The sequence below is a fragment of the Microtus ochrogaster genome, chromosome 1 (assembly GCF_000317375.1).
Source record: "Microtus ochrogaster isolate Prairie Vole_2 chromosome 1, MicOch1.0, whole genome shotgun sequence".
NCBI classification, from domain to species: Eukaryota; Metazoa; Chordata; class Mammalia; order Rodentia; family Cricetidae; genus Microtus; species Microtus ochrogaster.
In genome coordinates, this window is record NC_022009.1 from 19,291,122 (window position 1) to 19,306,334 (window position 15,213).

The following is a 15,213-nucleotide window of genomic DNA, read 5'->3' on the forward strand; positions in this document are numbered from 1 at the left end:
AAAAAAAAAAAAAAAAGAATGCTTCAGAGTAAGTACAGAGGCAAAATACAACCCCCCTGCCCCCCCCCAAAAAGTAATAATTGCCCAGCCTAAAGTATTGTCTGGATTTTAATTCACAGTCCAAATCTGCCCTCAGAGAGCCATGTGACAATAGAAGTCAAGGTTTCATCATCTGTAAAATGGAAGTAGCCATTATACTTGTTCCTTATTGAACAGGGGCTTCAGTAATACATGGAAGATGATCTACAACTCATAAAATATTGCTAATAAGGTGGCTTCTAGCCTGGGTTAAGAAAACTTTCAGAGATGATTCTCTTAGGCTGTCTTATCCAGTGAATAAGAAGAGGAAAGTATTAAGATGGAGTCTAAGGGAAAGGTTGATTCCTCAGTTACACTGAATATTCTCTACAATTCAATCTCTGCTTACCTTAGCAACTTCTCCCTTAAATCCCCTAAGCAAAACTTCTTCTATATCCAGACTGGTTTATTCACTCATCTCTTAGAAATACATATTTTTAATTTCTCTTTGTTATTATGGCTAAAGCTATCTTTGCCCCGATCCTGGCACTATAACCTGTCCTTTCTTTAAAGCCACCAAGTTTAACCCTCTTTAAACTATAAGAAGGGCCCATAGCTCCATCTTTTGACCTTTTCCTGTATGGAGTCTGGGGTGGTTTAACTTAACTACTGTTGACTGTACTTAAAAATCACATTAGAAGCAAACTTCTGACCATATTTATGAGAGTATTCCTGGAAACCTTAATAAAAAGGAAGACTTTTTCTGAACGGAGGAAGAACCACTCTGTAGCCTGGGATCTAGACTGAACAAAAAGGGGGAAATGAGCAGAACACTGGTACTCCTCTCTCTCCCTCCTCACTGTGAGGGAGTGTGACCAGCTACCTCAAGTTCCTGCTGTTGGGCCTTTCCTGCCATGGTGGACGCTGCCCTCAAACTATAAACCAAAATATACCCTTCCTTCCTTAAATTGTTTCTGTTGGTATTTTGCTGTAATGGGAAAAACAACACATGGTCAGGCTGACATGCTCTTCCAGGCATCCCACTTTCTTTGCCTTCTTGCTACATACATACTCTCAGTCTTTAACCACATGAACCTATGCAATGAGATTTAACCCTCTGCATGTGAATACTATGTCTCTATTGTACTGTAAATTCCATAATGGCTAAACTTCCTATAGCCAGAGAAAACAGAGCAAAGATATAGCACTATGGTCTCCAGTCTATTTATCAGATGCAGAAAGGAACAAATCAGGAAACTTAGCAACAATTGCAGACAATGGTTAGGGGAAGAACATGACTAAAAAATCGTAAGTACTCAGATGTAATGTGCTCAGATGTACTGTTCTATTTTCAGGTTCTCACCTTGATACGCCTGCAGATCTACCAACAGAAAATCTAAGAACTTTCCACAGCAGATTTTCTAATCCTTTTTGCACACATCAAATCTGTCTAGGAAATAAGGCATGCTATAGCAAAATAAAGGCCAGGGGAAAGGTTAGCAACCAACTTCTTAGGTACTGTGATAGGAGGAAATATCTAGTACAGTAGACTGAACAGACCTAGAGAGTAGAATCTTCTGAATCTTACTGGCCTTAGATCTTGGGCAAGTCTTCAACTTCCCTCAGATAACTCCTCAAATAGTGTAGATTAAATACCTACCACTAAAGGGTTCTATAAGAACTAAATAAGCCTATGTGACTATAAATAGAGACTCATTTAGCCAGGGCAAAATATAAAATACAAGTACAAAATACATAGTAATTATCACTCTTCCAGAAAGGTACTTCCTTAATTATTCTTTATGAAAGTGTTGTGTTAACTATCTATTCCTTCCTTTGAAAGGCCTCTGAAGACTGTAAGGAATTGGAGTGTCTCTTCTTCCCTCTCTAAAGATGGCAGATTGGGAGTAACTTGCTGAAACCCACTGAGCCCTTATGTAGGAATACTGGAAGCCTCTATTACTCAGTTGCAGTAGAACCTTTGTGCTCAATCTCTGGTACAGAGAATAAAAATTAGATTAGTCTTATCATACTGTTTAAAGTAATAAACCTTGACAACTTTAAGATCTCTAAATTTGATATAGGAAAAAGTAAAAGCCTTCAAGTACAACAAAGTTGTACTTAAAGGATAAAAGAACTGTTCAACCTTTGAACATATTTGAGATGATGACTACTGCCTTCGACAATTATTTAGATCACTAGCTAATCAAAAACTGGCACAGAGAGATAGCTCTGCAGTTAAAAGCATTTGCTGCTCTTGCAGAGGACCTGGGTTCATTTCCCACTACCTACTCATATAGCTCACAATCACTGTAATTCTAGTTCCAGGGTTTTTAGCACCCTCCTCTGGTTTCTATGAATATCAGGCACACACATGGTATACATACTAATGCAGGGAAAGCACTCATGTAGATAAAAATTTTTAAGTCTTTTTTTAAATGACATAAATTATTTAAAATAACATGAGGAATGAGCCCAAGAACAAAAGAGGAACAGCCTTCTGAAATCAAAGACTGCCACGACATTCCTTACAATGATAAGGAAGTAAGCACAGGGCAAAGGCCACACTACACACCATTTCCTTTTCACTCCTTAGACACTCATTTTATTGTTGTGGTTTTCCCATGATTGTGGGTTTGTTTGTCTGCTTTTTCAGTAGGTTCATTTGCTTTACAAAGCTGCAAATATCCAAGATTCTTGTCTGACACTATTCTGGCACAAAGAAGTAATCATACACACATTAACCCAGCTAAACCAGACAATGCTGCCTATAAGCAGAACTGTATACTGAGAATCAGAGGCTTCTCATATTTCTCCTGTAGAAAGAAAGACTTCTATGGTACTACCAAAATTACCCGGATTTTAGTGGTAATTGCTGACTTCTTCCCTGTGTATCTTCAAGATGTCACCATGAAGACTGCGAACAACAAACAGTGCCACAGATCAGGAGCTAGCTCTGGGAAATGCTAAGCAGGAACTTGGTACCTTTCCTTATTTACTGAACCAATAAACTTCCAATGATTGTTTTTACCAAACTCAATCCTAACTTTGTAATTACTTTTTCCTAGAAAGTTCAACGATTCACATCACTATGATGGCTAATCTTGGTTTTCAATTTTACTGGATCTAGAATCAACTAATAGATTAGCCATGAACAAACAAATAAGGGATCTTCTTGATCAGGTTATTTCAAGTGGAAAGACCCATCCTAAACTATAGGCAGTACCTACCATATTAGTCTTAAAAGTCAATAAATATTGAGAAAAGAATTGTATAAAATAAGAAAATTAAATACAAGACATATTGAAAAGCCTTTGAGTGAAAGTTTCTGAGTGTATCTTAGGTTTCTATTGCTGTGACAAAACACGGTGACACAAGAAACTAGGGGGTGAGAGGACATATTTAATCTTATTCTTTCAGGTAACAGTCCACCAAGAAGAGAAGTCAGGGCAGGAACTCAAGGTAGGAGCCTGGAGGCAGGAACTGAAGTCATGCTGCTGACTGGCTTGCTCCTCAGGACTTGCTCAGGCTGCTTTCTTACAATCCAGGACCACTTGCCCAGGGTAGCACTGCCCACAATGAGCTGGACCCTCCCACATCAATCCTCAATCAAGAAAATACCCCACAGGCTTGCCTACAGACAATCTGATGGAGGCATTTTCTCAACTGAGGCTGAGGCTCCTCTACTCAGATAACTCTAGCTTCTGCCAAGTTGGCAAAAAAAAAAAAAAAAAAATATCAACCAGGACAGAGCTTCTGCATAAACCATAAAGATTAGCAATGAGTTACTCCTATAAAAACGGCCAACTTCCAATTTCCAATACCAGGAAGACAAAAAGTCATGACTAATTCTGAAAGTTGTGCTTTATACAGAATAATCTATCAGCAGTGGTTACGCTATTGCAAACTTCTAGATGAGAAAAGTTGGCAGGCTATTCTAAATAGAATGGAAATTCACAGTAACCAAGGATTTATTCAACTCTTGGAATACAATATTTATCAGAACATACAGGGGTCAATCTAGTCATTCATTCACTAGTGATAACAATAGTCGCCAATACACATTGCTAACCATATGTCAAGATGATGTTTCAAGTATTTTCCAGGGAGTCGCTGGCTTCAACCTAACACATGGGATGTGTGAAACACTGTATTTCATAACCATCTCCATTCTACAGAGAAGAAACTATAGCACCCATCAGTTAAATTTCTCTGTCAATAAATTAAAACCAACCGCGCAAACAAACAAACAAAAAAAACCCAACAACAACAAAAAACCCCAGCTGGTAAGGTGTTGGATAAAAACCTGGCCATAAGTGGTTAACCCTAAACCTAAAATGTGACAGCCATAAAGAAAACAACAAGGTCCAAGGGAGACAGTGGCACTATGGGGTGACGTCAAAGGCCAGGCCAACCATGAGAATCAACGAGGGAGATGGCAGGGGAAGACTGAGTGGCAATTTTCCTGTCAGAATCGTATGAAGTGTTTTAAAAATTGTTTAATCCATACCGAATCCAAATCCTAATGGAGCTAGAAAATAGCATTTTCATTTTAATTTGTTTATAAAAAAAGGTAAAAAAATAAAAAGGTCCAAGTAATTCTGGGATGGCACTAGGTCTGGAAACTTCTGTAACAGGTCTCCTCCTGCTTTAGAATTCCAGTTGACACTGTAAATTAATTTGCCAGAAGTGCAGACAGGGACCCTAGCACCCGGGAAATTGCTGTGCACTCTGAAAACTACGCCGTTTATTGCTCTCGTTTTTACCTGAACGGGCGCTCAGAGAAACAAGGATGAGGCGGGCAACTGAATAACGGATGTGGCGTCTACTATAGGCTGACTAAACGGGGCGTTTTTCTAGACTTTTCTATTGATGCCAGCAGGGGGGAAAAAGCCTTTCCTGGCCATAAATGGCTGTGATAACTCGACTGGGTTGTGGCCGTTATCTAGCTAACAAAGGATGCCAAGGGACTCTTCGTGCCCGACAGCGTTCGTGGAAGCGCCTCGGTCGGGCCGGCCTGCTCTCCAGCCAGGTACACCCGGCTCCGCAAAACCAACGAGCTCAGCAATGACTCCCTCCACGTCCCGCGCTACCGCGCCTACCCGAGGGTCCTCTGGTCAGGTTGATCTCTTCCTCCGTGACTAAATAATCCACACGTCCGTTCATGGCTGATTGCTCTCCGGGCGGAAGCCCGGGGTCAGCTGGTGCCCGGCGCAGGTGAAGGTGAATCAAGCTCCGCGCCGCGTCCCCAGCATAGCGTTTACAGTTTCCTCAGCCGCCAGACCGGAAAAGGAAACCGCGGGCACGGGGAGCGCGGAGGATGCTGGGAGTGGTGGTTCTCCGCACCCACCGGCGTTTTCCGTTACCTCGCCCGATTCCCAAGGCAGATAGATACTGAGATGCCATGGATAAGGTACAACGCTCGCCTACGGTGGGAAAGCATGTGGGAAGGAAGGCACGGAGAGAGAGGGTAATAAAGTTATGGGTCATATAATTAGATTGATACTGTTGATATTTTAAATAAAATCTCAAAGTATCCACAAATGTAAAATAGGAACAGAAGGGAGGATTTCAATCTTATGAGCCTCAAGCCACACTGGGAAAGGCATAGCAGGCGAACATATTTGGGCAAGAAATTGGTACCATTTGTATGATTTAGGCACAGTCCAATACATCCATGCCCCATGGGGGAAAGATACAGCTTCTCTATCTCTCTGTCAAGCAAGTGTTCACTGATTAAAACAAGGCACCTACGTTAACACACGTGGCAGGAAAATAGGGGCACCATCTTTTTTGAAATTTACATCACAGGTCTTGTTTCCCAGGACCTTAAGGAAAAGATTCTCTGGATTATAACTGACAAGATGCTTACTTAACTTCCAAAAAGGTGTATATATTCCTGGGTTGTGTCTGGTGGCAGGCTTATCTAACTTAAGAAATGTGTATACATACAAAGATACAGAGAAAGGATAATTAAATTATAGGCTTGCTCAAGAAAAATCCTCCAAAAAGGGGAAGGGGAAATGTCATTTCTTTTTGACAAGATGATTGCAGGACTTAAGATGTGACTTTACCGGCCATCTTGACTTTTAGGATAGGACATTCCAAACAGAGGTTGAAGGAACTTTCAGGGATCAAAACTATAAAAGCCTTAGGAACCAGGAAATGCGTAGGGTGACAGACAAGAGGGTTAGAGAATTGAAGAAAGCATAGTCAGCATAAAGGTATTCAAACTTACAGCTAAAAATCAAGCCAGCAACTGCTGCTTATTAAAAAAGCAAGTCAGAGGTGGATTCTATGGGAATGAGTCAGGGTGGGAAGACAAGGAACCCATGAGACATGGGAGGAGAAGGAGCATCATCTCAGGGTCTGATGAAAACCTCTTACCAGCTCTCCAAGGATTCTATCACAATTAACAACATTTGCTGCAAAGGTTGCTGACATATAGTTAATGTTTCTTTTCTGCATAAATATTGTATGTAAAATTGGCAATGGTCTAAGCTTAAGACCCCAATGTATTTTGCCCAGGGCACGGCCTCATTCCTTTGTCTAGAAATTGCCTGAGAATCTCAAACTAAATGTAACTTTGTCTACAGAAGCATATCCTACCCTCCTTTATGTTTGTAGGACTACACCCCTACTCTGTCAATTGTATTCCTGTCAGTTACCCCTCTACAGCCACATAGTAGTAAGATAACTTCAAACTCCACATAAATCTCATCTATGACTACTGCAGAAGCAATGAGCACACGTTATTGAGAAGCCCGTAGACGTATTCTTCACTGTGCCTTATTTACTTCTGAGTGTGTTATTTCCTCATCATAAGCCTGAATTAAAATATCTTGAGTAAAACTGTCAACTCTGCTATTGTACTGACTATCCTTGAAATTGGTTTTCATCATCATCATCAGTCATGAATACTGGTTTGGCCCCTTAAAATTCTAGGGAACCCTTGAGTTTGCAGAGGGTGACATTGGGGATCTGTACCTATTTTACCTCTGCTCCCAAACATTGACATGAAGACCTCTAATTTGTTCACCCAAACTGAACATGAAGTATGGGAAGAAAGCAGACGATGATGCCAACCATGCTGACCTCAGCTTTCAATTTCATCTCTTCTACTTGTCTGGCTTAGAGAAATAATCTAACATTTCCAAACTGTTTCTCCACCTCTAAAAGGAAGTGATAATAGCTTCTTAAACTCTGTTTAAATGAGTCAATGAAGTGAAATTTTTTTTCATTTGTATAGGGGTGGCTGTTTTGTTTTATTTTTGGTGGGGCGTGGTTTTACAAGACAGGGTGTCTCTGGGTATCTCTGGCTGACCTGGAACTTAGTTCATAGGGCAGATGGGCCTCAAACTCAGAGATCCTCCTGCCTTTTCCTCCTGGGTGCTGGGATTAATGGCATGTACCACCACTGCCCAGCTCTAAATTGAAAATTTAAAAATTATGTTTATACTTAAAGCTCAATCAGATTGAGTGCCATACTTGTAACATTCCTCCACATACTTTGGTAGGATAAGGGAATAAAATGATCACGAGGCAATTAAAATTGGGGGAAAATACAAATAAATGATACTGGGATGCCAAAAGATAAGAGGTCAACTAGAAATGGGGAAAGGATCAAAATTCTCTGAAATTCTCAAGGAATCAATAAAAATATTTTTTGAAAAGAAAAAAGAAATCAAGAAGTTACTAATGAGGAGGTTTGGAAAGCAAAGAATAAAGATCCCACAATGTTTCTTGCAGACTGGGATTAAACCATAATTCTGTACTGAGAATATCGCTCTTTTTATCTGAGCACACATCTTCAAAGGAAACACATAAGGAAGTAAAAGAAAAGTCACTAAATGAGTTCAAGAAATGGTAGTAAAAGCCAGGCGGTGCTGGCGCACGCCTTTAATCCCAGCACTCAGGAGGCAGAGGCAGGTGGATCTCTGGGAGTTCGAGGCCAGCCGGGTCTACAAGAGCTAGTTCTGGGACGGGCACCAAAGCTACAGAGAAACCCTGTCTCAAAAAAAACAAAAAAAAAAGAAAGAAAGAAAGAAAAAAAGAAAGAAGAAGAAATGGTAGTAAAATGTGGAGTGGCAGGTGGGTGTGTAACTTGCCTTTATTCCCTAATGAAGTAAAGTGTTGACTCTGGTCCAAGAAGACCTACACTGACAATCCAATACAGAATACAGTAGCCACCAATGGGCATTTTAATTTTAATTAATTTAAATGACAACTCAGATTTTTTTTAGAGCAGAACATCTTTTTAATATTTATTATGTATACAATATTCTGTCTGTGTGTATGCCTGCACGACAGAAGAGGGTACCAGACCCCATTACAGATGGCTGTATGTAACCACTATGTGGTTGCTGGGAATTGAACTCAGGACCTTTGGAAGAGCATGCAATGCTCTTAACCTCTGAGCCATCTCTCCAGCCCCGAAGTAAAGTGTTTAAATGAGAAAGTTTTATATGTAAGAAGGCCAAAAATAGGAAACAGGAGCTCGTATTCAGAGAAAAGAATGGCGTCAGGAATGACAGGAGCATTTAAATTGCAGACTAGAGAATGAAACATAGAGTCTGCATGATGACACTGGCAAAATGTGCCACAGACAGATCACGAAGGAAGCCTAGCACAGGGGTATACACCGAATTCTATAGGCAAGTATAATTCTGGTTCTCTCATAATTAGGAACTCTAAATAGAGGTGGGCCAAGGCTAATGAGCAGGCCCTCTGGGGAGCCAGATTTTTCTATCCTTCTATCCCACATTCAGTCCCAATTCCTAGGTTGTTGGACTGTGTTATTATATTATTATTATTATTATTTTGGTTTTTTGACATAGGGTTTCTCTGTAGCTTTGGAGCCTCTCCAGGAACTAGTTCTTGTAGACCAGGTTGGCCTCAAACTCACAGAAATCTGCCTGCCTCTATCTCGCAAGTGCTGGGATTAAAGGCATGTGCTACCACAGCCTGGCTATGGGCTGTGTTCTTAACAATCATGGTCCAACATGGTTAAAATGGTTTATGTATTTTGGTTTTAGGGTTCGTTTGTTTGTTTTTCTTCAGATGAAGTTGCTCTGTGTAGCTCTGGCTGTCCTAGAACTCACAGCACCTCCCCCTTTTATTTAAATAAGAGATTTCCAAACCCAATACAAAACTATATACAATAGGAACAGATATCAAGTATAATTAGAATTACAACCAGCATAAACAACATTAAGCAAGGAACATATGTTAAATGTTTTAATAAACATTCTATCCTAGGGAGTCTAAGTCTTGTATAGGAAATGGCTTGGCTAGATAATAAGAGGACAGTAACTACAACTATCTAATCTTCAACCCCATTGAAGGTCTGAGAAGGGAGATACTATTACTTTGAGCAGGCAGAAAGTACAATCAAGCAGCTTCCAAAGAGAGCAATATATGACAGAGACAATTAGCTATCTAATTGTCTGAGCAATCACCCAAAGTCTCATTTGCAACATTGAAGCAACCAACTTTGGCTAAGGCCTAGCAAAACTGACAGACCATTTTTAGAGGCAGAAAAATTTTCAGAACCATATTACCCTGTCTTGGCAAGATTTGACAGTCTTTTTTCTTGTGTGCTGCTTATCCATTTCCAGATACCATGTACTTTGTCCATGATTGAAGAATGGGTAGTTCCTTGCCCAAAGGCTAATTGTGCCAAGAAGAAAAGAAACTCTGAGTGGAGTATCTTTGGTGCTCAACATTCTCTTGGGAGTAGATTAGTGCTGTCAGAAGCAATCATGTCTCATGTCAGCAGAACTCTAAGTTATTTAAATGCCATGTTCTACAGATCCTTGAAGTGGTTGAAGATTACCTATCTAGACAGAATACAATCTCTATGTATCAAAATAACCTAATTGATCTGGCTGTATGCACAACAAACATGAACAACTATTGACCTATAATATTTAATACCTGTATAAGTTAAAGACTAAAACATTATGTCAAAATATTCAATAATCTGTAAACAGATATGCAACAAATGAGAACAATGACCTCAAAATGTAAACAATGTATAATATCTTGATCAGAAGTAGGAGTAATATATAATGCAATATGAAAATATATACTAAAAGTTTTATCAATATACAAAATGTCCTAAACAGAGGTAGAAACATGTATATATACAATCTGACAGAATAACTTTGAATAGGTGCACAAATAAACAAAAATAACAAATATAATTTGAACTTGTATCAATATACAAAAACTATACCAATGTAAATTATCCAAAAATAATATCTCACAAGTATTCATGCTATTACCCACTATTTTTATCCCTTTTTCTAAAGACAAACATAGTTTTTACCCCAACCCTCTATCTAATACAAGTAATAATCAACAACTCCTATATCCTATATAGGATATAGACAATATAGACATGGGGAAAGTGAAAATTTTCCTAAAGTCTTCCTTCTGTCCCATATCAGAGAATGTTCTTTTTAACAACACACTTGGATTTAGAGAAGTATAGAGCTGTTCTCCAACACCAAAAACACCAGTACTTGGCCTCATAATCCATATTCCTTTTTCTAGATGATCCTTAGTGGGTATTTTTCCTTTTGTTAGCATTCAAACATCCAGGGTTTCTTGAATTTTTGATGATGTGTATTTTTCTGTAAAGATAAGATCAGAACCCTGCCCCAACACTATATGGTTTCCTTACCACCTGCATGTTGTAGTATGAGCTGTCATTTTTTAAAAGAGGTTTCTCCTTTTTACAGCAAATCTTTATTAATTTTGATGGTATCCATAGTTTTTCTTTTCCTGTGGAAATAAGACAAAACCCCTTCCCTAGTGTAGCACATCTCCTGGTTTCCATGTGAGGTCAACACATTCTTGAAATACATTGGTAGATTAAATTTAGAATTTTTTTTTATAACCCAATGCCTCTCTGCTGCTGTTGGTCCTTTGTCATTAGCGTTGAAAAATTTAAGGTAAATAAGGCATTATGCAATCTATTTGGGGGGATATTTTCCATCCCTTTTTGTTTGTACAGCATATCCTTTATAGTATGATTTGACCTTTCTATAACTGCCTGACCTGTAGGATTATTTGGTATACCTGTAATGTGCTTTATATTGTAATAGGCAAAAAAGTATCATCTTTTAGATATGCTGGACCATTGTCTGTCTTTATTTGTGCAGGAATGCCCATGATAGCCATAACTTCTAATAAATGTGTGATTACTGAATCAGCCTTTTCTGAGCTCAAGGCAGTTGCCCATTGAAAACCTGAATACATGTCTATGGTGTGGTGTACATATTTAATTTACCAAATTCCATAAAGTGGGAAACATCCATCTGCCAGATCTCATTTCTTTGAGTACCCTTTGGGTTACTCCCTGCAGGCAATGGTGTTTGGTTATAGAAAGAGCAAGTAGGACATCTCTGTATAATCTCCTTAGCTTGTTGCTATGTAATAGAAAACTCCTTCTTTAAAACTTTGCTATTGACATGATGTTTTTTATGAATTCTGAGGCATCTGCAACATGCTTCTAATCAATAATTGATCAATTTCTGCATTACCTTTGCTAGAGGACCTGGCAGACCTGTATGGGATCAGATGTGTGTTATGTATATAGAACAAAGCCTATTTCTGATTATGTCTTGCACCTGGATGAATAATGAAGTTAATTCTGTATCATCTGGTATAAATTCAGCAGTTTCAATATGCAAGACAACTCTTTCTGCATATTGTGAATCAGTAACTATATTGAGAGGTTCTTTAAAATCCCTTAGTACCATAAGAATAGCATGTAATTCTGCCTTCTGGACAGAATTATAGGAGCTTTGTTCCACCTTACTTAATTCTTCTGATTTGTAACCTCTCTTCCCTGATTTATTAGCATCAGTATAAACGGGCTCCAGTTATTGGTGCATTATGTACAATTTGGGGAAGAATCCAAGAAGTTCTCTTTATAAGGTTAAATCTATTGCTTTTGGGAAAATTGCTATTAATTTCTCCCCAAAAATTAGCACAAGTCCTTTGCCAGGGTTCATTGTCTTTCCATAACTTTTTTATTTCATCAGCAGTAAAGGCACTATAATCTCTGCTGGGTCTATAGGAGAAATCTTGAAAAAAAGGAGAGAGGAGTGAGAAAAGGAGAATGAGAGGAGGAGCCAAGAGCCAGCCACACAGCCACAGCCTCACAACCAACCCTGGAGTAAGTAAGAAAGAAAGATATATAGAATAAAGACAGGCAAAAATCCCAGAGCAAAACATAAAGAAAAGGGGATAATTTAAGTTAGAAAAGCTGGGTAGAAAGAAGCCAAGATAAGGCTTGGCATTCAGAAGTAAGGATAAATCTCAGTGTATTTATTTGGGAGCAATTACACTGTGCATTTACTATTTTGACTGCAATACAGTTTTTTTCTTGCCTTTATTGGTCTATGTTCTGTGTGTCTCTTGTGTCTGGATAGGCTTCTATTTCCCTATATTTGGAAAATTTGACTTGTGATTTCATTAATAAATAATTTCATTCATAAATAATTAATAATTTTATATCTAGTTGAAATATAACTCTGTATATCTAGAAAATTAACTAGCATGACTACAAGTTTGACTATTATAAATAAGTATTATTAATCTGTAATTTTTAATTATACATTACATTTTTAAATAAGCTGTATTAACATAATACCTTAAACAGGAGTAGAAAATATACATATAACAAAATTGACCTGAAATTTGTATTAATGATCCAAAGTCCATACCAATGTAAAATACCCATTTCTATATCATATTGTCCCCCCTTTTTTTAGCAATTGATGGTGGCCATTAACCACTTATAATCAACCCCATTTAAATGAAAACAAACATTTAGAGCAATCATTTTGGGAACTTGGGCATAGTTTTCTCCAAAATGCTTCCTGCTATTTGTTGGATGACGTACCTTTAGGATTCACAGAGACATTTCGGGGAGTCTTGGTCCATCAAGCCACGTTAATATGGAATTCATTCACAGGTTCTCATACTCTGGGGAAAATCAGAACCTCTTTTCCAAAGTAACATATCCTTAGACTCAAATTTTGAAGTCAAGATATGTTGGTTTAGCTTAGCAGCCCCCACAATCAAATGTCTCTCTAGAGTTAGCTCATTATCAGTCAAAAATTTTAAAGAAATCACAATAATATACATAATCCAGACTCTGTGTATTTTCCATCTTTCGTGGCTTTTTAAATATTGCTTTTACTGTCTCTTTAGAGACTTTTTTTTAAAAAAATACTTTTTTTTTCTCATTTTACATATCATTTCCAGTTCCTACTCCCTCCCCTTCTCCTATTTCCTCCACCTCCCCCATCCTCCTTCCACACCTTAGAGAAAATAAAGCTTCCCATGGGGAGTCAACAATGTCTAGGACATTGCTTTGAGGCAGGACCAACTGGGGGTTACAGTTTAGTATACGAACTTTGGAATTTGTATGGCTGGAGTCCATGGTGCCATTCCCTTCCAGACACCAGTTGCCACTGGTGCTGTGGGCTGGCCTGACAGCTGAAATCTGGCTACCCCCTGAGCAGGCCTCTAGGTCACTTCGTATGTCAGGGAGTCACACCACATGTCCCATGGGCTTCCCTTTGGCTTTTTCTTTGGCCAGAAACACTACATTCCTTATCAGAGGGCAGGATGCTTTGTGAGCTCAGTTGTCAAGATTGTGCAGGTTCTGCTGTAGCCAGGTTTGAGGCACTGTAACTTTTTACGAGGCCTTTAAAGTACAAACTCTGCTGCCAGAAAAGTAGGAAAGTCACTGAAGACCAGGAGATTGAAGAGATTTTTAGGAACTTCAGGTATAAGAGGTATATTTTCCTTTCAAGTACATTTGCGAGTAGGCAGACAGCTGCTGGCAGGCACTAGGCATGCACAAACACACACTGGCAGCACCCAGACATAGGTACGCATACAGGGAAGCACACAGGCTGGATGAAGATGGACACACCTGCCTAAAGACACACATAGGCAGGCTGGCAAAAGCCTCAAGGCCCAGATGTGATCTGATTTTGTGCTGATTTAGAACCTCTTAAAGTACAGCAGTAGCCATCTTGGCTCATGTCAGATACCCATAACAGTGCCATGTTGTTGAAACATAGATAGGCTCTAATGGCCATCTGTTTCCATAGTGGAGGAGGCTGAAGTATGTGGTAGTTGGCATGATCCCAAAGGCAGGGCACTGTAGCAGTTTGGCCATAGATTGAGGAACTACCAGTGTGGGAGTTCAGTGCAATGATAGTGGGGCCTCAGAGGTGAAGAAATGCAGAGACTCTGGCTTTTGTAGTAGGACACTCTCACAAATGATCTAAACCTGGACTACAGTTGATCTTATGAGACACTGATGTGCTACCTATTGCACTAACAAGGCACCTAGGAAATTGTTCTTGACTTGAAGACTTGTTATGGTTTGGAGCCTGTCTCACAAAGGGCATGTGATGAAAGACTTAGTTACCTTACCTGTCTCTGGCCTAGTTGGAAGATAGAGCCTTTAGAAAGTGGCACCAAAAGGAAGACATATGCCTTTGAGGGCTTTCCCTGAAGAGCATATTGAGATCTCCAGCCTCCTCCCCTTCCTCTCCCTTTGCTTCCAGCCACAAGGAGGTGATGTGCTTTCCTCCACATGCTCCCCACCATGTTGCTCTGCTTTGCCCTGGGCCAAGAAATAATGGAAACAAACAATTGCTAGATAAGTCACCTAAAGCAATGAGCCAAAAGCAAAGCATTGTTCACTGCTTTTTGTTGCCGGTATTTTGATACATACACAGAAATATAACAGAGAAAATTGCTGTGAAGTGTGTGTTCTTGCCAAGACTAAACATAACAGGTGGTTTGGAGCATTTGCAATTCATTTAAGAGCACCGTGTGGAAAGATCTGGGAAAGCAAACTACAGAATGCCTAGAAGTAGTAGAGGTGGGGGACCAGTTCTACTGAGGGCTCCAAAGAATGCTGACTGGAAGGCAGAAAGCAAAGACAATGATGACATGTCAGGCAGAAATGAAGGACCTAGAGCTCATGCATATTTCATTTTGGCAAAGAACTTGTTTACATTGTGTCCATTCTCTGAGACTTTGTGGGAAGCTTGATTTAACAGCAAAAAAAAAGGGAGAAGGAGAAGAATAAAAGAAAAAGGAGAAGGAGAAAAGAAAGAAGAAGAAGGAGGAGGAGGAGGAGGAGAAGGAGGAGGA

General features: G+C 39.3%; 1 protein-coding gene and 1 long non-coding RNA gene across 3 annotated transcripts in view; one reads left to right on the plus strand and one right to left on the minus strand.

Annotated features, from left to right (window-relative positions):
* The window catches only part of Synj2bp (synaptojanin 2 binding protein), a 32,029-nt gene extending 26,725 nt beyond the window's left edge, over window positions 1–5,304 (minus strand). Inside the window, exon 1 of the mRNA XM_005343293.2 lies at window positions 5,121–5,304. Coding sequence (XP_005343350.1) covers window positions 5,121–5,184 — 64 coding nt within the window. The 5' untranslated portion in view covers window positions 5,185–5,304. The remainder of the gene's footprint in view (window positions 1–5,120) is intronic.
* A 26-nt stretch (window positions 5,305–5,330) lies between these two features.
* LOC113456068 overlaps window positions 5,331–15,213 on the plus strand; it is a 47,097-nt gene continuing 37,214 nt past the window's right edge. Inside the window, exon 1 of one of the 2 annotated variants that reach the window (XR_003376932.1) lies at window positions 5,331–5,431. This is a non-coding gene — a long non-coding RNA (uncharacterized LOC113456068). Of the gene's footprint in view, window positions 5,432–12,125; window positions 12,206–15,213 lie in introns of those variants that run through there. The other variant, XR_003376933.1, reaches the window with a different exon arrangement.